The 24,379-nt window shown below is 33.6% G+C and overlaps 1 protein-coding gene and 1 long non-coding RNA gene across 5 annotated transcripts in view; one reads left to right on the forward strand and one right to left on the reverse strand.

The window, feature by feature from the left end:
- Nucleotides 1–24,379, reverse strand: part of chas (chascon) — a 58,121-nt gene that overhangs the window by 25,082 nt on the left and 8,660 nt on the right. Inside the window, exons 2-5 of one of the 4 annotated variants that reach the window (XM_066297365.1) lie at nt 17,351–17,477; nt 1,205–1,241; nt 972–1,141; nt 386–592 (exon numbers count right to left, since the gene is read on the reverse strand). In XM_066297365.1, coding sequence (XP_066153462.1) covers nt 386–592; nt 972–1,141; nt 1,205–1,241; nt 17,351–17,440 — 504 coding nt within the window. In that variant the 5' untranslated portion in view covers nt 17,441–17,477. Of the gene's footprint in view, nt 1–385; nt 593–971; nt 1,142–1,204; nt 1,495–12,835; nt 13,155–17,350; nt 17,478–24,379 lie in introns of those variants that run through there. The other 3 variants (XM_066297363.1, XM_066297366.1, XM_066297364.1) reach the window with 3 other exon arrangements.
- Nucleotides 10,661–19,003, forward strand: LOC136347430 (uncharacterized). Its single transcript, XR_010733494.1, has 3 exons — nt 10,661–11,027; nt 11,301–11,445; nt 17,301–19,003. It is a non-coding gene; the product is annotated as an uncharacterized lncRNA (long non-coding RNA).

A 24,379-nucleotide genomic window follows, 5' to 3' on the forward strand; every position in this document is an offset into this window, starting at 1 on the left:
CATTTATTTAGAATCACGCGGTATAAAACAACAAAATTCTAAGCGCGCAGAATAAATTTCAATTCACCATCTATTCAAGAAGCTATAAGAATAACGTTTTGCAACGTTCTGGTGATAGGTAATAAAGTAATCTTTTTTATTGCCGTTTACTAATTAGAATTATACGAATTCTGATGATATAGCACATTCTAGATATTAATTTTTCGAGATCTCAATCTGTAAAATTACAATAGTTCTAGCGAAAGTTAAAGGATCAAAGTTTTGTCTCAAACTGTTCTTTAACTAAAATAATTAGAAAATCCTGGTTTTGGGCATGTTTCAGTGATTTTTCAATTATTGGAGGTACATCAATGCTTCTAAAAATGGTCAAAATTGCACGATTTACCTCATCCGTGATGTCTCCCAAGTGCTGCACATCTTCAGTTTCTTTAACCTCTTCAGTCTCTTCCCTGGACACGATCTTGCGCTCTTTAACTTCACGGACAACTCCATCGGGATTAGGCACTGCCGTCCAGTTTGATTTATCCACCAGAACTCCTTCGTCTCCAAGCGCTCTCGGTCCATCCACGTCGTCATCTCCAAGTTTACGGAGCTAAAAATAAGAAAGTTTAGCCACCTTTAATAACACGTAAAAGAAATTCTAAAATATAATTACGTTACTAATTGGAAAGTACAACCCATCAACGAAGAAACAAATTTTGGATTCGATGAAAATCGTTATCCGGCAAAAAGAACTCATCTATTAGGTAAATTTACAATAATTAAACCCATTATTTGGCCATTAGATGAGTAATTTTTATATTCTTGGCCTACTTTATTCCAACTTGTTTCAAGTCTATCAAATTTAACATTTACCATAGATATTTTCTTTATGAGAACTTAGGGGATCAGGAACAGTACTAGGAAAAAATGTATTTGACTAAAATGATCTATTGGTGACTGACTTATGAGGAGAAAGTCTCCAGTCCTACCTCGGTTTGGTGATGTTCCTGAGTTTCAGTGTCTTCAGTGGTGTTCGTGGTGACCATAGGTCCGGAGTCCTCAACAACTTTGCCATCTTCAAGAACAACCTGTCTTTTAACTCGAGTTTCGATTTGTTTCGTATTCAACACTTCGGTTTTCTTTTTACTAATCCATTCTTCTGCAAATATTTTAATAAATTAAGAAAGAAAATCATGACAATTATTGCACGTTCGAAACTCACCCTCTTTGGTTGTGGCAAAAGTGTCTCCTGGTTCAACCTGTGAGGAAGAAAAAGTTGGCTTGATAAAAATTCGTGAACTATAGGTGACTCGTTTTTGCGGAAAACGCGGCAAGTTGCGACCTCGTGGGTCTTGCACCAACACTATTACCACCATTCAACATCACTTAGAGTCTTTAAGTGCCTTCTTAGATTGTGAAATCCTTAAAGAATCAGATATATGTAAAGATTCAAAGACCATGCTTTTCCTTCATCGACCTGGCCAAAAAGAAGGTGAAAAATTCAAACACCAACTGCAACAGCAAACTCTTGCTGAAATCTAAGCGCAACTACTGTCACATGAAACCGATGTCCTAACAATAGTACGAATTCATATTCATAAGGAATCAGAGTTTCTCCAAAAGCATGACCGGAACAAGTGCTGCTTGATAAGGATTAAGGCCCCATATTTGGTGGGTATATGAATGTTTTTATTAACAATGACGACGACTTACTATTGCGACCCTCGAAAGTAAGTAATATTTTTAAGGTCAGGTGTGTACCTGATCCTATCGGAACAAGCTGGTATTTTACGTGAGGCTTAAAATTATGACCTGCCAGCAAATGCCTGCAATAGTTCATATGAATGTTAATGCTGTTGCTATTATGATACAAAGAGTTGAGGTGACTTTGATCGTTAAATGACTATTATTTCACAGACAAATTATATCGCTTAAGAATTCATCAATGTAATCTCACTTCTTTCAATCAATTCAATTCAACAAATTCTCCTATTTACAACTCCTTTTAAACCTATTACTCAGCACATCACATTGTTTCATGAACTGTATCTTAATCAGATTGGCAAATGCCTTTATAATTAATTAGCTGGTTGTGATTCGAATCTGTCTAAGCAAGACTATCTTTAATTCCTAGTCAAAACACCCATGTTAACATGCTTTATTCTATCGAGACCACGTTTCATTATCTTATCTATAAACATTCATTGATTATCTTAATACATTGTAACAACCAATAAAGTGTAATTTCTTCAACGAAACAGGTCAGCTGTCTTATGGATGAATTTTCACATAGGCTCATACACATCGATTTTGAGTGTTATCGCTCGAATCATTTATTTATTCTATTTGTTGGTATGACAAAATCTGATGTGATCGTTTGGTTTGACAAATTCAAGTTCAGTGGCAAAAGATGAACTGAGCAGTTGAGAAATGTTGTTGAAAAATGCCCCAGACGGAATTCGAATCACAAAACTTGGAAATTGTATAATTTCTAAGGATAATCCAGCAAAACCACAAATACGCAAAACCAGTGGAACATCTCGTGAGAACACAGTCGCATGATGGCCGAAATCGTAAGTTTCAAAGTTCATAAACTTCCTTTTGTAGAAAGATGTTTTTTAATTTCATTGAATGTTCGTGTTTTGCATCGTGGAATCTGCTACGCTAGCATAATGTAATTAATTTTTTTCACTTTTATTCCTGCATACTAATTATGCAATTTTGAAGATTCCTGCTGTAAACCTAATCACTCTACATGCAAATTCGAAACAGGTAATTGAATAATACCATAAAGCGCGTTTCTCACGTATTAAGTTGCACAATCTGGGTCCGCCAGCATAATGGGAATCAGTTGTAACTCTAACCGTTACGGATAATACCGGCAACATTAGGTCTATGCATATTTGCCTTTGTGAAGAAATTTCCCTTTTATTTATTTTTTTTTCAATGAGCCTCTTTTGTGAATAATAGTAATTTCCCATAGATCGAGGCAAAAAGAGGAAGTTTTAATATATTTTTTTTTATGTAATTGTGCGTTATGCAAAAGAATGTCTGTATTGCTGGCTATTGTTATAGTCAAGTTTCGCTTTAGATTTCCGTCTCTCGGTCTCACATTTCAAGGTATGTCATATTACTCGCATAACACACAAAGATGATTTGTCAAGAATAAATAAGGCTACATCTCAGATGCAAGTATAATACATAATTAATGAAGAATCAGGTTTTTTTTAAATTTTTTGTCTATTAGCACTTTTTTCATTCCTTGCTCGGTAATCATTATTATCAGGGAGTTTAACCACGCCTAATGACCGCTCCGCACATTTCACGAGTTAAGGTTGTTATTTAGTCGTTACAAACATAAATATGGACTCGACTCAGCCTTGCCCTTTAATAAGTACAATAATTAAAATGGTCACGACTCGTGATACCAACAATCTCATGTTTCCGGATGAAGGAAGTTAGCAAAAAATTGCAGTAGTCTGCAATTCCTGCCTTGTTAGTAGAGAATAGGAGTAGAAAGCTTCGCACTAAAAGTACGAAAACGAATTGTCCTTATCAAACTTAGAATCTAAGGCCTTCTAATAAATCTCGTACGACTTCGGATATAAGAGTAATTCCAAGTCCCTAAAAAGGAAATCGGCCAGTTTCTATTTTAATTCCCTTGATGTCAATTGCGTGCTCACCTTTCAGCTCGGCTTTTAGTACCTCATACATTAAGTACGTTTAATTGCCTATATGTCAATAATGGTACCTTATATTCGTTATTTAACTAGTAATCGGGTAATCGGTAATTGCCTTAATAGAGTTGAACTTTATTGAAATGAGTGTGTTGATCAATGTGTTACGATTTTGTGCGGCCTATTGCGTGCATGGGCATATAGTTTTTATGGATTTTCACGGAGTCCCTAGGAACATATGTGACGTACGGGACAAAAATTATTTAACGGATACACGTTAACGAAGATACTGGGCGTTATAGTTCAGAATTTTTGCTAAAGTCACAGAAACTCAATCACTTTCCATTTATGCGTAACTTCTCCATCGCATTAGGTGGCAATTTATCAGCATGCCCATTCTTTGTCACGTCTTCTGAAGATCTTTTTTTGTATAAATTTTTTTTTTTAAACTAATAAATATTGAACAATAACTAGATAAATCAAGCTTTTGCTGCCACTTTCACGCGTTGAACTATTGCAAAAGTGACAGAGCCCTGATTAGGTCGTTAAATCACTTAACTAACCAACGTACTGTATAGTTCACAAGAAAGATCAGATTTGATATGGCTAATTTGATAAAACGTGTTATTTTATCTTAGACAATTGTATGTTACAACTCTGGGCTTTGATTAAAGACACCAACAATATCACTTTACATTTGATAATAATTTCCTTGTAGGTGTTATTGGCTGATCTTAGGATACGGTGCATGGATTTTGACGAACAATGTAAGAATTTCTCTGAACGACCCAAGTCTTAACAAAAAGGATCTTTAGAATGCATCTCAAGTAGGTATTCAATTTTGCAACAAACCATGGCATTGTACCTAATTCCCATTGCAAAACATGGTCATGGGAGTTCCACGTCCGAAATTCAGACGAGTTAAATGTCGACAGCAACAAGAGTGGGATTGCATAAGAATTATGGTACTTACATTGTCAAAGGAAACTTTCGAGCAAGTGTATTTCTTTGTGATTAGTTTCGTGTTGAAAGTTTGCGATTGTTTCGATGGTTCTATTATTGCCTCATTACCTTCAAAGGCACCCATTGCCCAAATTTCGTTTGCTGGAACTATTAGGCGACATTGAATTCGAAAGATGTCCATTTGAAAACATTATCGGATGTAAGTGGGCCATAATCAATAGTAGGTATGTCTAAATAAAAATACGCAATGTTATAAGGCGCATATTCAGGATTGCCCAACACCTCGAGTCTCGTACATTTGATTAAACTTCCAACTAGCAATTTAGTTTTTTAAAATCTCAATCGTTGCTTTCATAATATATGATTGCACATTGTAAGTCTCAACTTGCGGTACTACCTGAGAACTCTTTATAGTCGTGATAATATAGAGACATAAACATGGTAATTTCAATTAACACCATATTTCCCCTCCTGCATTAAATTAATTTTACTTTATAGGTAAATTATAACGTAGGAAAATTTTAACATAAACATCTAACGAGCCGCATTAAAATTAAACTGTTACCAAAGCAGTTATTTTATTGTGAGCGATAAAATTAAATTGATTTTAAGTACAAGAATTTTTAGTAGCAAAGAGGAAATTGGTAGTAAAACATTTCATTGAATTGTGTAATGAATAACCCCAAGGAGAAAGGTGCATGCTGAACGCATTCCGGAATATCATTCGGAAAATTAACAAGAGGGTGATTAAAGCTTTCCTTAACGCATATTGGAGTACTGGATGTACCATTCGGCTACATGCATTACGTAACTCATCTTAACCTGGACATGTCCTTTCCTTTTTCTCTCTCGCTGAGGAAAATTTAAGACGAAAGCTGTCCCTTAATTACTCTGTTAGTCTCGCCTCACTGAATCCACGTCTACCAAAGCAGTGAACTTAAATCAACACTCTTCCGAGTAAAAATAAATGTTATGTCCAAAGACCTCAAGAACCCATAAATGTTTACAACTTCACGTTATATAGTGTCAAAAGTGTTTTATTTAAGGCAGCTGTATACGGTAAATTTCAACACTTTATATGTTTTGATATCAAACACCGCGAACAGCAATAAAAATAAAACTGTCACCTTATGTCTCGCTCCCAATAAATATTACATATTTTATGCAAATTGTTGTAAAAGTGTTGAGTTAAATAATATATTATAATGTAACGTATATGGGTACATATCAGCTGTCGATTACATGTAAGCAATACAGTACTTTGTCGTTTTTATTGCCTACTGGTGCTGTAGTAGCGACCTTAATTAAATTACTAAACGTGAGAAATAGTTACTTATTATTAATCATATTTGCATGCGGCTTGAAATGAAATGGCAAAATCGCAACGCAAAATTTCAAATATGTGTAACTGTTTGTGATACACCGCCTTGGAGATACTCCTTCCATCTGGCCAGCCCTTTTGCAGGTATTTTCATGTTAATTCTAGTTAAAACTTGAGATACCCAAGAACGCGGTCTCGATATTCAATACTCAGCACCCCGACAAATAAATTAATTCAAACGACCTTGTCGTTTCCTTTAGTTAAAAAAAAAATAGAGTACCTACGTATAAATAGAAACAATAGCAAAGTATAAATTAAACGGCATGTGCACCGGAGCTTGTCTAAAAGTAGACGCAATGCTAATTGTTTAAGGTAAACGTGTTAATTATTGTTGTGTTTCAAGTTTGAATTTTGCCAATGTTAGGGCTGATTTGTCTAATTTGAATCAATTGAGATCCACTCGGTTTTGCGGTTGGGTAGCTACGTTCAAAAACGTTCAGAAAGCTGACTGTTTTCGAACCAACTACTCGCTAAATTTGCGCACCTGATGTAGCTTCCACTATGTCGCTCAAAAACTCCCAACAAAAAGTCAAAAAGTGTCATATTTTAACTACAAATCTCCTGATAACGAAGATCTAATCGACAAATAAATCCGTTTTTCTGTTGTCATTAAAAAACATACGACCATGTATCACTGGAATCGTTAAAATGTGATATCTGTCACGTTATAGGTAGGCTCATTCAAAAAGTACGTAAAAATAGAAGTTTACAACCAAAGTTTCTTTACCTGCTTCATTTGAAAAAGCTAAGTCTGTGGAACCATTGAAAACTATAAGATCTCGTTTAATTGTCTGAGAATACAGTCACTCAGACCAAGAATTCATTCTTTCTTTGTCTCTGAGATTTTGGTAAAATGGGTCGTTGGAACCGCTAATTTTTTACGAAAATTAGCGGATAGATAACATTTTATCCAAACTCTCGAGGACCTCGCATCAAAGGTTCCTTCACTGCTTCGTCCTAGTCAATCATTCGATACTGAAGTCGGTGGAGCATAAAACTTTAAGAGCCTTGAACTATATCAAATATACAGGGTGTCCCATTTAAAGCTGTGGTTAAAGATGACTCAAAAACGGTACGTTGTACGAAAAAAAGTTTCAAATAAAAGTTGTCTGGTAAAAAAAGTGACATGTCATGAAGGTATTGACTTTCAGCCAAATCGTCATTTCAAGGATACTTTCTTTTCAAATAGCAACCCCGTATTTTTTTACAGATTCTTGTAGACCTTCAAAAAGTGAACATATTTTATAGTAACAATTTTTTTATTAGACGTGTTGCTGCAGAGTTATCTTTGATTTTTATTCAATTTTTGAGGTAGTCGAAATTATTGCTTTTTTTAGAAAAGTTTTGCATTGCATATTCTCTTTAAAACCCATAACAATCCTTATTTGTAATCAAACAAATATATATTTCTATGAAAAAAAAGGTTGTCTTAAATTTCCTCTTGTTAGAATCTACCTTATAACAAGGTCTACAGGAAATCGATATTCTTTTTTCGACAATCAATCTAATCGTGTTTATGTGAAATTATTCAACAATTATTTTCATTTTCAAATTCAATAATTGAAATAGATCGCTACAATTCGGATGAAAAATTAAAAATGGTTTTTATTTATGGAGAAGTTGGAAGAAATGTTAGCCGGGCAGTAGAATTCCATACCGAAAAATTTACACATGAAAGAGTGCCCTGTTGGTCGACTTTTAGCAGTGTGATTAAAAATTTCAAAGAAACGACAACGTTGGAAACAAGAAACGCAATTGCTCCTCAAGTGCAACACATGTAGACATTCAAATAGCAGTTCTTGCAGCTGTTGCCTTCGATCCCCATGTAAGTTCTCGTCAAATTGCTGCTGACTCAGGAATATCGAAGACAAGTGTCTGAATAATGTTGAAAGTGAACAAATATCAGCTTTACCACATTTCTTTACATCACGAACTTCATGGAACTAATTTTGAAAACCATGTCAATTTTTGTGATTGAGCAAGATAGCAATTAAATCAAAACGCAAATTTCTTCTCCAACGTTTTATTTTCGGAGGAATTCACATTCACAAACAATGTTGTAGTGAATCGTCATAACCTGCATTTTTGAAGTGCTGTAAACCCACATTGAGTTAGAAAAGTTCAACATCAAAGATCATGGTCAGTGAATGTATGGTGTAGGAATACTTAACTGGACCTTTCTTCATTGAAAGAAACCTGAATGAAAAAATATACTGCAATTTGTTGTGTAATAATCTTCCGGAATCGTTAGAAAACGTTCCACTTCGGATTAGACAGGTGATATGGTAGCAGCATGACGACTGCCCAGTCCATTTTTCTAGAATGTTTCATAAGGTTCTGGATGAAATGTATCCAGATCGATAGATTGGACGGGGCGATCTAATGAACTGGACTGTTCGATCGCCTAATCTGATGTCCCCAGATTTTTTTCTCTGGGGTTTTTGAAACGACATAACTTCATGCAGAAGTACCAACAACTGCAGACGACATGAAAAGGAGAATTGAAATGCGTGTCAATTGGTAAACGGGAAGAAGTTGCGCAAAGTAAAAAATTCTTTTCGAATAAGAATTGAGATGTGTTTTGGAGCAGGAAGGATATTCTTGAGAACATTTGCATCCCAAAGTTTCCCAAATCAAGATTTTAAATTAATTTACCAAATTTAAAAACATATATATTTATTTTCATATATGTATATATTTTTTTATTAGATAGAAGGATTGTTACGAGCTTTACATAGAAAATGCATGGCAAAATTTTTTTAGAGAAAAAATGCAATAATTTCGACTACCTCAAAAATTGAACAAAAATCAAAAATAACTCTGCAGCAACACGTCTAATAAAAAAATTATTCCAATAAAATATATTCACTCTTTAAAGGTTTACAAGAATCTGTAAAAAATATACGGGATTATAATTTGAAAATAAGTTGTCCTTGAAATGACCTTAAAATAACGTTTTGACCAGAAATCAGTACCTTCATGACATGTCACTTTTTTACCGGACAACTTTTATTTGTAAATTTTTTTTCGAACAACGTACCGTTTTTGAGTCATGTTTAATCACAGCTTTAAATGGGACACCCCGTATATATTCTAATAACAGGAAAAGTATGCCGAAGAACTACTTTTGCAATTGCTATTCTAAATTATCTTGTTTAAGTTTATATGTTATATATGTTAAAGATACATAGGGTATTGCATCGCAAGACCGACCATAGGAAAATCCATGTGAACTTCCACTCTATTTACTATTATTTTCTGTTCGTTTAAAGGCAAAATTGTGTTAGACAATTTTTGAAGGTTCTTTTATCAGGGACTCGCACGTAAAATATGAAAATAGTCTTTGCAGCATTTACAAGATGTTAAAAAAAAGTCTTTAAAATCTGCAAACTTATAATGCTGCCGTGATATTTTTCTCAATTAAACCACTAACAACAAAGTAATGTATTATGTATTTAATAGTATTAGGAAACAATGAAGAAACATTCCTAATTCTATTTCTAAGGTAGTAATTGTTCAAATAATCCCGTTTCCAAAGTACTACCATTTGATCATTTTTCCTTTCTCTGCTATCGTGGAGGATATTTTTTTAAGAAACTTTAATAAAGATAGGATCGTTTTGATAAAACTCATTTACGTAATGCAGCAGTAGATAATAAGGTGACGATTCCTGATAGTTTAATTAAGGAAGAAACATTGAAGCAGCATTATAAGTTTTCAGATTTTAGAAAAGTTTTTTTCAAAATATCTCGCAAATAGTACGAAGAAAATTTTTCATATTTCACATGCAAGTTTGTCATAAAATCATTTTCCAAAAACTCTCATACAATTTTGCCCTTAAACGAACAGGGAAGATGATAATACTAAATGGTATTGAAATGTACATGGATGCTCTTATAGTCGGTCCGGAGATGCAACTCTCTGCATACGTATGTGTCTATATATGCATATGCATACCTATAAAGTAGGTAATATTCAGGGATAGACGAATTAAGTATTTAACTCAAACCTGTACATAAATTTTGAAAAATTCACGAGATAACAAAATGTCTCAACATACATAAATGGGTTGGAACCAGATTTAGCAAAGAGGTGAACAGGAACAATAGGAGAAATGGGAATATGAATTTAAAGAAAAATCAATATGTAATTTTATGTTAAAATGTATGTATAAACATAAACAAGACGATTTGAAATAGCAGAGGAAAAAGTAGTTCTTGGGCATAATTTCCCTGTAATCAGGATTTATATATGTATTTAATATAACTTTTTTAACTTTATACTCAATATTTTCTAGATAATTAATATTTTCTTAGTTTTCTAAAAAATTAATTAAACGGCGTTCTTAAACTCCGTTTAATATTTACATGTTTCCAGCTTGAATAATCATTAAAAATAACCCGTGAAAAAAAACCGTAAAGAACCGGTTATATCCTTATTCTGTCGCGAAGGTCAATTCAAGGTGAACGAAGATGCTCCAAACCAGAATTTAAAAGCCAAAAACTGGTTATATCCACATTCCACACATTTCATTGTCAATGTTTTTAGGACTGATTAAAAGGGATGTCCTAGATATGTAGGTCAATGTGTCACCGTAAGTAAGACAGAGTACGAAAACGTCGAAACGAGAGAAGGACGGCTATCTATGTAACAAAGACATATGCTTTAAATGCCCATCCTTGTCTCGGGTGGCCATGCCGCACGACTCAGAGAGAGACGGGCGATAATATTGAAGACGTCTGTTTCCAGATGTCTCTTTTGGTAGTTTCACCATAACCTTACAAAAATTTTGTTTTGGCGCTATTTGTAAATAGAATGTAAAATAATTGGAAAATACGTTTGGGATTAATAACTATCAGCAAACTGATGGTTTCGGGATATTACAGATATAAAACAATCACAGGATGTCTAAGAATTATGGTGTTTTTATGTTTGTTTAAGCAAGTCATTCCTTGACCAGAACCAAAATAGTGTGCAACGCCAGATTCATGCGATTTTCCACGTTATGTTAGCCCATAGCAGAGGTATGTTGATTCTCTTTCAAAATAGTTCTTAAAACTATCCTTATTGAATATTAAAAAGGGTCCTTCCTCATGACTGAGACCAACTTACATTATGCCTCTGAAATTGTTTAAGTTTCCCAATGCATTGAAAGATTCCATATGTAGCACATTCATAAGTTCTCTAAGGTATTGAGGAGTCCTCCTGTCTCTTCATGCAAGCCCTCCCACTCCAAGAAACGAGAATAATGTACAACTTCAAATTGATACAATACTTCACCTCTCGTTTCCTTATAGGGGGGGCAGATTGATTTCCTCTTGAAGCTTTTCCTAATATGACCCTTATAGAACATTGAAAGAAGTGTCCTTCATCCTGACCGAGGGAGACTAACATTATTTATCCGGAGCTGGTAAAGTTCCTCAAGGTATTGACATGTTGGAGGTAAGTTCCACAGATTTTAAAACATGCTTGTGAAGTTTTATTTGGTATCAAAATTTCATTGAAATGCAACAAATCATTTTCCATTCATCAAAAACATCTCACATATCCCACCTTGTACTTAGTAATTTACTTCAACTGAGATGTCTCCTGACAGTTCACTTACTGATGAAGGCCTTGACATATCTATGTGGTCACCTCACATATGAATATATCAGACATATATCAATATTATTTATGCGGGAAGGTGGTAGAGAGTTATTGGAGATAATTGATGTGGGTCATGTTAGAATTCTTGTGGCCGTAATGGAGATTTTTCAAAAACTAAATTTTAAAAAACTGTTATTGATTAGCACAAGGTAAATAAAAATATCCACAAAAAATGGCTAGAATTATATTAAGTTATATGATCTCAACGTAGACAGTTTATGTTCGTAACTTTTGTGTTAATGAAACGTTATTTCTTCTGCAAAATTTCATTAATTGTTTCCAAAGGGCCTTCTAAAAAGATAATGGGAGATATAGGAGAAGAATAAGATTTTAGACCCAAATTCAATTCATAATAAATTTGTTTCATTTTTAATTCATAGTCACAAATTGATATATGACAACGAGCAAGGAATAATACGTACTAACTACGTTCAAACCTCGAGGCGTTGTTGGACTTTTAGGGCTTGGTTCTTGGGTTGTGGTCCCTTATGCAATGAGAAACCAAATTTCTTAAAACTTTAGCATTACATTTATAGGCATTTCAGATTAGGTTTCAGACGAAGCACGGTAAAAATAAAATAGCAAAAGTAAAACTAATACATAACAAATAATATAAATTGTAAAATCGCAAAATAAAATTTACCACAAAACATTCTCATATTGTGAGTGTCGGGAGGAAAAAAGTTTGTGTCACTTTTTAGTTGTTCGAAACATCTATAGATATGTATTTTGTCGCATTTTACAGAATTTTGGTTCTCATTACATAAAGGACCATAAGCCAAGAACCATTAGTATGAGAAATATTATGCATAATCGAGTCCGCAATAAAGTAAAAGAAGATATTTTGATGAAAAAATCGGGTTGAAACAATTTCAAACCACATAGTAATCTATCTTGGTACCTACTGTCGGTGCTAAGGCATTTTATTAAAATTGCTTTTGTGGGGTGACTTCAATGTCAATAGAACAAATTGACCCACCTGAAAATATGATTAATTTAATTTTAATATACTACTGCTAATATATTGTGAAAAGTTTTTTCGCAATAGTATAACAGTAATAATAATAATACTAATAATAATAATAATGATGATGACGATGACGCAAATAAAATTCGTCGCCGTTAGGTCAGAAGTCCAAGGTATTTAAACATTTACATTGCAGTTTTAGGTTGTAAAACTTACTTATGGTTCATGAACCGTGAATTGATGTCAAAATTAATTGCTTCAATATCTGAAGAAACATGAAATGCGGCCTTAAATTTTACACCTTCTTTTAGCCTCTATTGTACGGTCTTATTACTCGACACAAAAATCAATTAGAAATTGATAGTGGCACAGTTGAACAATCACTATTTACGTTTACGTAATTCGAGATCATCAAATATTATCTACCGGATCTTCAAAAATTATCAAAAAGCAAAACAAAACATCACTCCGCCCGTTCCGCTGCACTTGCTGCGGTTTCGCGGCGTTCGTTTGATTTTTACTAGGCAACTATAACTATCCTACTGCACTACTACTATTCGCCAGATCCATTCAACATTTTATGCACTTACTATTAAATAGTTGGCGGTGGTATAATGGCGATCATGTAAGAGACCGCTAACTTTTAGAACGTATTGTTGTTTACTGTTGTGTCAGGTGGAGGTCGGCGAATTTTTAGCACATTAATTGCGCTTATGCAAAGGTCTTCACGATTACCCATGCCATAGTGTGATATTTTAGTACAATTAGGTCTGTAGGTAAGGAAGTGTCATCCGTTACTAATTCGGTAATTCACGAGAAAATTCTCAATTACTAGATGGTGGTTACTCGGCAGTTGCAGTTCGGGTAGAATTTGGCGACTTGGGTACATTGAACCTCAAGACCACTAAAGTAATAAAGTTTTATCTGACGCAAAAATTCACATCTTTTTCAAACGTTTTACCTCTAATTATATGGTTCATAGAAATTTTTTTTTGCGTTCGGAATATCAAATATTGTGTGAACTGCTCAATGGCATAACGGACAATACGTAGTCATAATAAAGGACTACTACCTTTGGCTGAGTTTGAATCAGCGGCTTTCCAAAATGTCCCTTTCCGAACTAAACTATAAAACCATACTCTATAGGGCTACCCTTCTTCCATAATTTCAGCATATTTCTGAGTGTTGAAAATGATTAAGGCAAAGGGCCGGTAATCGCGATTAAAGACCTTGAGGTTTCATTTTTGCCACAACACTGGTACAAAATCAGCACTTTTAAATTGTACTCTTGCCAAAACTCTTCCACTTCCTCTACTTTTTTTATCTTTAACGTCTAAAACAAATTGGTTTCCATTTTATGACACCAAACTTTCGATTTCAGTTCTTCTTGTGAAATCAATTTTATTCCCCATGAATCTCTCATTTTAGCCTTCATGACCCAAATTCCTCGAGCTTCATGACATCCAGGTCTGTTACCGTGACGAAAAATGCAGCGTTAACTGTTAGGTCATATTAGCAACAGAGTTTCTATCAATTTTGCAAAACTTAATGGAATAAAGCTATTCATCGCGAATTCTCACGCTTACCTGCAATACTTTCAACGGTGATTTTTCTTGTTGAATCTCGGCCAAAGAAACGGAAAGTAAGTGCGCACTTGGCATTCCGGCCGCGCCTATCATACAGACTCTTTAAGGGGCTCCTTCCTATAGACTTATATCAGATATAAACTTCTTCCATCCACAGCCTTTTATGTACAATATTCATGCCTTTTAAATTGTAAAATGTGAACCCTCATTCAAATCACAAAGGAAGTGGGTGTATAAACCTTCAGAAGATTTTTTTCTGTTTCAAAAAAAATGAGCTCTAAGTCCCCTTAAGGTCCGAAACGGACGATCCTATCCCAAAACGCCCACAGAAATCTACTAATCGTAAACTGCGTTATGGATTAGCCATTTTTTACGCGAAAAGGTTAATGTGAGCCTCGCCCCATTGTTTACAGTTCGTTGTGTCCGTCTAAAGGGCAGCTATAAAGTATTGTGTTAAACTATTGTTAAGTTTGGTAAAATATTTGCGATTCAATAGGCCATAAAACTGGAAGTGAGGGAGTTATTATTAATGCTGGTCAATAGATTTATTATTTTGTTTTGTCTGTTTCTTAATGGTGCTGTTACCTCAGGACTCTAGAGGTAATAAAAATGTCTAAAGTTTGGAGTACAAGAGTAAAGTTAGATACAATGTATAATTTAAAAAAAATCAGTCTTACGTAACTGCACGTGGGTGGCTAGAGGCAATTTAATCATTATACTAAGCGACAGGTTAAAACAATAGATTAGGAAATCTCAGTTTCAATTAAGGTAATTTTCCGAAAGGATCAAACCAATAATCTTCGCATTGATCACAGTGACTCATCCCCATACGAAGCAAATTCTGTATATACCTATTAATTCTATTTCACTACGACACAAATACCATCTGGCTCATGTTCTCCTAAGTTTATTAGACTGGTCTCACACCGTTCAAGTCATGACTATAAACCACTCAATACGGTGTATCAGTATCTTAAAATTAATTCAACAATTGCATAACATAAGGCCTAAGAATCCTGATATTGGCAACTTCGTGAGAACGCGGTCCATCTAACGTTCTTTAGCTATGCAACGGTTAGACGGGCCGAAGAAAAAACAAAGCAACATTGGAACTTGGATCCCACCCACGATTCTTGTTGTTTCGAAAAATTAGTTTCGTTAGGTGAATCCATTTTGGTTTAGCGAATTGATTAACAGGTGTTTTTAAGTACAGAGTTTGTTATGTGAGCTTTGATTATGTAGACTATTAATAATGAGCTTAAATAGGGGAAGGAAGATGATCAAGTAGTGAGTACTAGAATATTCACGCAGATAAAGCTTAAGAAGCTTAGAAAAAGGGAATATTGAATCACAGACGATTTTACCGAAAAATCTCGGGCTGTTAACAAATTTTCATATCAAAGAAAAGTGCTGTGGTCATTTAAGGAGAGCTATTAAGGTTTTATTTCCAGTATTTTCTGAATAGTTCAAATTAGTAGTTGGTATCTTCGGATTTGGAAGGTGATGACCCGCAATGATTGACGCACAACTATTCTCATGAGAATTCCTAATTGAATTATCATGCAATTTTGTTTCTATAAGGCAGATATGTCAATTACGGAAATAACCTTTTTGATTTTTTATTGGTTTTTGATATATTGATTGATATGGAACAGTTCTAATTCCATTTCTATTAATTTCCATCAGTACTACTGCTTTGTGACATCTGAAGCTACATTGTAACAAAGCCAACGCGCACAAAAGCACTTCTGTAATCATAACTTCAACAAATAGCACCATTTTCCTGAAATATGGTTCCACTAATGGTGGAATATTAAACCATTTAAGCACGAAGCGATGATAAAGGTTGTGTATTAAAACGCCATTTATCAATTGAAATGTAGCACGCATGACTGAAGATAGGTACTAGGCAGAGTACTCTCCTTCTTGCTCTATGTATAATGCTCAACTCACCATTAAGGGAACTAATAGGACCGGAAGATAGATTTTTCTTTATTTTTTACTTGGTTTTGCTACCAGTAGTTGAACCTATCAGTATAGTAATGAAGAACAGATAATAGTAAAACGGAAATGGACATGCCAAAATTATCCCACTAAACTTTGAAAACATAAAATTTTATATTTTGTTTAATAACATTGTATCACCATTATGTTAATTCGGTAATTACGCCAATTTCTGTCATAAAGGAAATTTACGATACAACGTCATGGATACTGTTATACTGATGTAACTATGCGCACCAATAAAAAGTTCCATATCCGTTTGCAATTATCATTATTTAATTCTGCAGCCAAGGTTAATATCAGATGCACCCAGATTCAGTGTCGGAGAACGGTTCTTTTGATCTAGCGTTGAGTTCCAATTTCTTCAAAAACTTCATCAAGTTCCCAAATTCTTCACGCTACCGTAAACATCCCCCGAAAAAAAAATCGTGACAAGGTTCTATTAATTCTAAAAGCAACGGTCTGCTAATGAATATTCCACTGACGAATAGATATAAAGATTGCAATCTGTTAATTAAATATGACAACATAAAAGACATAATCATACCGTCATATCGACGCCTCTGTCTTTTGGGACCTTGAGGGCAATTGCGAGGTCGTATCTACAGCATATACAAAACGCAATGTAAATTATAATTTTTCTTAAGGATAATACCGTGTGCATATAGGCTTTAGGTGGACATTAAAAACAATATGACAGTAGGATTTGTTTTATTGTTGTTTACTTGTCTGGGTTATTAAGTTTTCTATGGCATCCTGTGTCAACTGAATGCTATATTTGTTGCACAGGTGCTTTAAGGTATGCATAATAATATGTCCCTTTGCAATTGAATTTATGTCAGGGTTGATGTTCTCTACTGATTAAGACACGACACAATGGTGAATGCAATTAACATTACACACTTAGAATCTTGACAATCACAATAATGTGTTCAGTAAGTTTTGTATTCACCATTCTGTCTAGAAATATCGTTATTCCTTGCTCTCTGATCATTTTGCTAATTTTCTACCTAATTTAAAAATACAAAATTAAAAAAAACACTGATTCACCTTGTGTTGAACTGTTGGTGAATGATGGTAATATATTTTAGAAAAGGTTCACCCTTTGTAATACCTAAAATTAAGTTGTGTAATGACTTACCAGAGCAAGTCCTTCGGGTGGTCCAGCCTCATAATGCTTGACTGACGTAAGACGGTGATTATTTGGTAGTAAGCTGGCCACTTCAGTCATCTTAGATCTTTAGTGTACATTAATATTTAGTCAAAACCTGAAAAAAGAAAATTTTAGAATAATAACAGGTTGTGCATATTGTCATAATAATTTGCAAAGCAAACAAAAATTTTATGCCGTCATTTGATGCGACTGGACGAGTGAGTCACTTTATATATTAATTTTTAATTTCTTTTAAATATTTAGTGTTAGATTTAGTATTAGAATCTATATTAAATTACAGCGGCAAAATGCATTCACCAAAGTATCAGGATTGTCTCTATATATTTCGTCAATCCATAATAAAATTTATTATTTTATTTAATATTTATATATAAAAAGCTAATCATGATATCCTTTTACAGCCGTAAATAAAATAAATAGAATAAGTTAGGTGACTTTATACATATTATAACATACTGTATGTATGTTTGCTGTGGTGTATAATGACTTATTTTTTTGTCGATTGACTATTGATATGTTAATGTAATGTTTAAAAAATCGCTCATTTTTGATTCATATTAACGTTTAGTTTTTCAATTACTTTACTTTAATTTACGATTTTATTGTACTAAGATACTAAAGCATCCACAAAATTAATGAACACGATATTGCCTTCTTCCGTGACGACTATTAAACAGACCTAGATAGATTTTAAACGGAAAAATGAGATTTCCTTCAACACCATAATCAATATCTGCAGTCAAGGGAAAAATATTGCAACAAAGTTGTGTATTAATGGGCCATTAATAATTGTCTTCAACAATATACTTGCCGGTTGAACAACTAATATCTAGTAATGAAGATATTTCATAGGTATTTTAATTTTGTCTTATAAGTTAAATTATTAGCAAATTAACATGAAATCATACATAAAACTTTTTATGTAATGCGTAAGTAATGAGGTCTTATTCGACTCATCCATTTATGTAGTCTATTATTTATGGCCATAAACTGATTCGTCTCATAAAACCTTAAGTTACGTACTTATTACGTAAATAACTATTAATCTTGGAGATATACATAAATGATAGTCTGGTATATAATGTGTTTACTGCTAAGAACTGAACATTCCAGCTAAAGTTGTAGGTACATATATGTATGTATAAGAATAAGGATGTGCCAAAGCATATTTGAATTCTTCGTTAGATTATATTGACATGATTTCGTCGTTTCTATGTAACTGAATTTACTGGACAAACTTATCAGGAGTTTGAAAAACGGAGCTTATAAGGTTTAGTAAGAATATCTGTTGTGTAGTCTTGATCTAGATCTTTTTTTGCATTCCTCCAGTGTTGAAAAATCAAAATTCAGGTAATTTTGCCCGGAGGAGAGTTGTCCAAATAAATAGACGGGCTTTTAAATAGAAAAAAAACATGTTCTTTTATTAGTTAGTATTAAATAACTGTATATAATTAAGAATATAGGACAGTTCGAAAGTAATAGAATATATATTTCAGATAAAAGACCAATTGACTGGTCTATTTATTTTAAATATTTTCTTGCCTTAACTATAATATATGAGTATTTATTTAACACAAGAATTTGACATTTGCAAGTCAATAAAGGAAGTACTTGATCCACGTTGAAGCTTAATTTCAATGCCATATTTACTTGATAGAAATGTAGTTAAAGCTGCAAAGCAGAAATTTACTTTCTTATTTCAAGGGAATATATCATCGGGCCGATATATGAATTTAAGGTTCACCATAATACATTAATATTTGAATCATTAAACTTTTTGAAATTTTCTTGAAAATTATTAAGAGGGGGAAAACAGAAATCTGTTTTCTATCACTTTTCAGTTTTTGAGCGCGGATATCTCAAAAATCCATCAAGTAATTAGGTACTTGCCATTTTTCTTGAAGAGTTTATTGCAGCTGGGACACATTACCGATCTCAAAAGTAAAATTTAATAACGTCATATCAAGTGCCCTGCAATCCCTTTTTTCACTGACCAATTTGGTGCCTACTTTATATTGGGTTAGCACCCGAAGAAACTATTTTTTTGGGGATTAACGGAAAACCAGAGAGTGAAATAATGCAAATTTTGATATTCCTGACTATTTCATCTGGCGATGTTATTACGCATAGGCTGGAAATTTATCAGAGGTGGGAGGATGACTGTGAGTATTCGTTATGGATATGGGGTGCAGGCAGAGCTCCAGTCTAGGACCTGTGGAACTGTATATGAATGGTTTCGGACCATTTCAGACGAATCTACATGAATAGTTTGCTCAACTAAAAACAAAGAATGAAAATTTAAGATGACTATCTGAGAATTTTGACAAAAATTGGAACAGAACTTAGTACGTACCCAATATAATATTCGCCACAAATTTATGCAGTATAAGACCAATGGGGAGGCGCTTGAGTATGAAACGTTAGAGCATAGCCAGTATAAGATGTGTAGACTACACATAAATTGTCAATAGTTAGAAAATTATGGGTAAATAAGTAATTATGTTCTTTTTTTGGCATCTGAGCCATTCCTAATAAGAGGAAACCTGTTCAAGAAGAGGACTGTTGAAAGAGTACTGGCGAGGGGGATAAAAGGACAATTTCACCATATTTTATATTTATACAGTAATAATCTTTTCTACATTCTTTCAGTATGAAGAACGTTCAGTACGTGCTTAAAAGCAATTTGAATCTATTATAATATAACTATGGATATTTGCTGTCTAAGGATATCTACCTAAGTCACAATAAGGCATCATCCGAAATTTGCAAATAAACTGACCTCCTATATGTTTTCTTGTCCATGTAAGGAAAATCAAGTTTCGAGTGATGACTCATCAAGATAAACAAACCCAGTCTCGCAGGCCAATAAATTAACCTTAATTTCTCATTTCTTTTACCAGACAACCATGTGAGGTTGAAGACCTTATTGCAGCGATCTGACACGAATTTCTAAACTTATTGAACGGGCAGAAACAAAAGCTGACACTTTTTACAATTATTACAAAAGAATAATTTTTCGATCGAAACTCTGCTGGAATATTAACAGCAATAATCAAAAGACAATAATCAATAAATCAATAAAAAATGGGTATCAAACCCACGTATAGGGATTTTAAATTAAATAAATATTCGTTATTATCCCACTCATGAGATATTTAAATTAGGTAAACAACCTAGATGACTTCATGTTAGGTTCCAATACATGAACAATCCAAAGTAGTCCTAGGAATTAGAACACCTGTGGTTGGATACAAATAGAGTTATTATCATGGTGAAATTATAGTTAGAAGAAAATTTTTATCTTATTGAAAGTCCTGCAGATTGGTAAATGATAGAATATCATATTTTATCGATTGAAACATTCATTAAGTTATGAATAATATCTAGTTACAAAAACAGACATATTAAAGTACTAGGTTAAGGATACCCGTTAATAGATTAAGTGAATTAAATTCAATAAAAATTGTGGCTGCGCAATCACCTGTATAATACCTGCCTAAATAAGTCAATAACAACAAGGCAACAGGTCAATTAAGGAACTTTTTTGATTTATTGGGCGATTAGATTCTCTTGTCGAGCAATTTTGAACGATTACTATGGCAAAAACGTGAGGAAACTTCATTAATTTGATTTTGCAATCCTACGTTATAGCTCAATAGATGGATCTTAAATCTACACTAACTAATATACAGGGTGTCGCAAATTAGTGGATCAATCCGTTAACCACAGATTTTTTCAGCGAAAATAATTAGACTTTCCTTACGCGACTTTTTTCTTTGGAGTTTTATAGTCAGTGTGTGTTTAATAAAAATAGTATATACAGGATGATTTCTTGGAAATCGGACATGGCAAAACCCGAGATAGAGTACATCAAAATATGACGATTGGACCCAACACACCTTATACCAATGTTGCGTGTTTCAGAATTATAAGGTATTAATGATTGAAAATTTGTTTTAAAATTCCTTAATGATTTTTCGTGTTTTCATATCATCAACACCAAAATTGGTATACTTGGGTTTTGTAACGTGCGAAGTAAGAATTTTGATCTACTTTTCACGTAGCTCTTAGAAGGCTCTAGTTATAACCCAACCCTTCGGTATAATTGATCATATTTTTTTATAAGTGTACCTAATTATTAAGGAATTTTAAAATGCAATTTCAACCTTTAACACCCTGTAATTCTGAAACACGCAATATTGGTATAAAGTGTGTTGGGTGTAATCGTCATATTTTGGTGTCCTTTCTCTCGGGTTTCGTCATGTCCCGTTCTAATGAATCACCCTGTATATGCTATATATGTATATAATAAAAAAAAATTGTTAAGAACTTCGGTGTTTGAATGAAATTTTGCAGGAATGCATAGCTCAATGAGACGCACTCTTCTTATAATTAGGTAAAAAAAAATTAAATCAGAGAGGGAAAAATGGGAGGTCATGGACACGTTTCGCCCAATTTTTTTTGTACACGTCAATGGTAAAAATGTTTAATTTTTTATAACTAATTAAATGGTCCTTTATCTTAATTTTTTTATTACTATAAAAATTTAATTTTTCGTTTATTTTCGAAAATATTCCAGCATATTGTTTCTCAATTCATGGTATCCATTTTTTCTTTTATATCATGAGCATATCTATCATTTATTTCTGTACAAAATGTACCTTGCATTATTATTAAAAAATCTGGTAGACATGTACGATGATGATGACGAGACAGACGCCAAAGAAAAAAGTCGCATAAGGAAAGTTTAATTATTTTCGCTCAAACAATCTGTGGTTAGTGGCTGGGCCTACTAATTTGCAACATCCTGTATATAGACAGGCAGTTCATGCTATCAAACCATATCTAGCAACTGTCTCTATAGATACAGCGGCTCACAACTTATGCAATGCAATCAAATGAAATGTGCTGAAACTAAATTGATAGAATAATATTTTACCCAGATATGCGACACTTAAATAACAAATAAACATTTATTGAATTTTAGCGATTTAAATGTCACTTCTTAAATGATGCAGTTAAGAAAAAACGGCACAAAACGTGTCAATTTAAATTCATGAAATCGGCTTTGAATTAGCAATTGCTTTTTACTTGGTTTGACATTTCAAAGTAATGTTCCAATCAGTTAAACGGGACTAAACGTGAATGGGTCCAGAAATAACCAAGAATCCTAAATAAAGTTGTCTAAAATTGTGTGTTGGGGTGGGAAATCAATTTGGAAAAAGATACGCCCTGGAAAAAATTCGACGTATTTTGAGAAAAAAAAAATGATATACACAAAAAATTACAGAAATGAATCGTTTATTGGTAAAAAAATAGACGTTGGAGTTCGTCAGAGAACACATTGGTAAAAATCTAAAGTTTTTTAATTCAGTAATAGTTGTTGATGAAACCAAAATTAACTTATGCATATGCACAAAATCTAGGGAATTTTAGATTTTATCAATAAATATTTTTTTACCGAGCCTTAAATTTATTTTTGACAATCATTTTTATCTGTATTTGTCAATTGCTAAAGTAGGGAATCTGCATAAAAAACGATTAAAAGTCATGCAAACAATGAATTGTAGTAAGAGGAATTATTGAAAACTCTTCAAAAAAATATACAAATTTAAAATTTTATATGGAATGTGTCCTCAACATGTCTTTATAGTGGACCTACAACGCCCTTCCATACTCAGGATCAAATTATCCAAATCTTGCTGATTAATATCATGTCAGGCCCGTTGGAGAGCTTGAAATAACTAATTTTGGTCTTGAAATTCGTTCTGGTTTCGACAAACTCTTCTCTGAAGCATGTCTCAAGCATGTTCAATCGGGTTCAGATCGGGAGATGGCGCGGACTAGTGGAAAACTGGAATATTTTGTTCTTTCAGGAAATTGCTAGTGATTCTAGAAGTATATGCAGGAGCATTATCATCCTCTAAGATAAAACCTCGATCGATGATGTTTCTGTACGGAACAAGTTCTAGCACATTTCTAACACAATCATATGCTGACAAAAGCGATTGTGGGAAATGAGATTCATTCTATGACCAAAAGATATTCCCGTCTACACCACGATTTGTCTCTTCTGTAGCTGTAAACTTCCCATGTGCGTCGAATTCGGCTTTATGTACCTGGTGTTCTCCAAACACGTACTTCTCGAGAATCTGGATGCAAACCATATTGAGTCTCATCACTAAACAAAATCTTTCTCCACTGGCCTGGTATCCGTATCAAGTTTTCTTGAGTCCATGCTGGTCGAGCGGCACAATTCCCTTTAATGAAGGATGGCATCTCCCAAGCCTTCTGGACACGAAATGATTTTCTTTCAATCTCCTGTAGATGGTCAGTCTTGAAACAGCTATATTACGAGCCCCGATGATTATTTAAGTGGGCTGTAGTCACAGTGTCATTTCTTCCAGCTTCTAATTGGACATAATGATTAATACAAGGAGTTATCACCCTTGGTTTACTCAAAGGTCCGGAGGCGAGAGATAACGCTCTGAGTGGTTCCTGGGGCATCGGCAACAGTTTCTTTCAATAGCCAAGCTTTAAGCATTTCTAAAGCTCGTAAGATATCATTTTAACTTAAATGTTGTCTAGGTATCTTTAAAATAATGAACACTAAAACGATTAAAAACTATGATCGATCGGCATCTAATAAAACAATTTCAGTACAATAATTTTCTATGCCAAACTTAATGTTGTTTTTCCATATACTGCGAAACAAAGTTTTTTTTTTAACAGAACTGCTTACAACTACTTCTTATTTGCATATTTTATTGCTTACAACTACTTCTTATTTGCATTAATAAACATTGCAGATATCGTGATACGCTGCACACATAACTGCAACGCAGATAGAGAAAATTTTATTAATAGGAATCTTTAATATCTTTAAATTTTGAGCATGTATATATTTGGTCCGGTTAGAAAAGTATCAGTATAGAGAAAGTCCAATAAAGAGCTGAATTTAAAAATTTTGAGTGCTACGGTGAAGCACTGTGAAGG

Source organism: Euwallacea fornicatus, chromosome 28 (genome assembly GCF_040115645.1).
Source record: "Euwallacea fornicatus isolate EFF26 chromosome 28, ASM4011564v1, whole genome shotgun sequence".
In the NCBI taxonomy this organism is placed as follows: domain Eukaryota; kingdom Metazoa; phylum Arthropoda; class Insecta; order Coleoptera; family Curculionidae; genus Euwallacea; species Euwallacea fornicatus.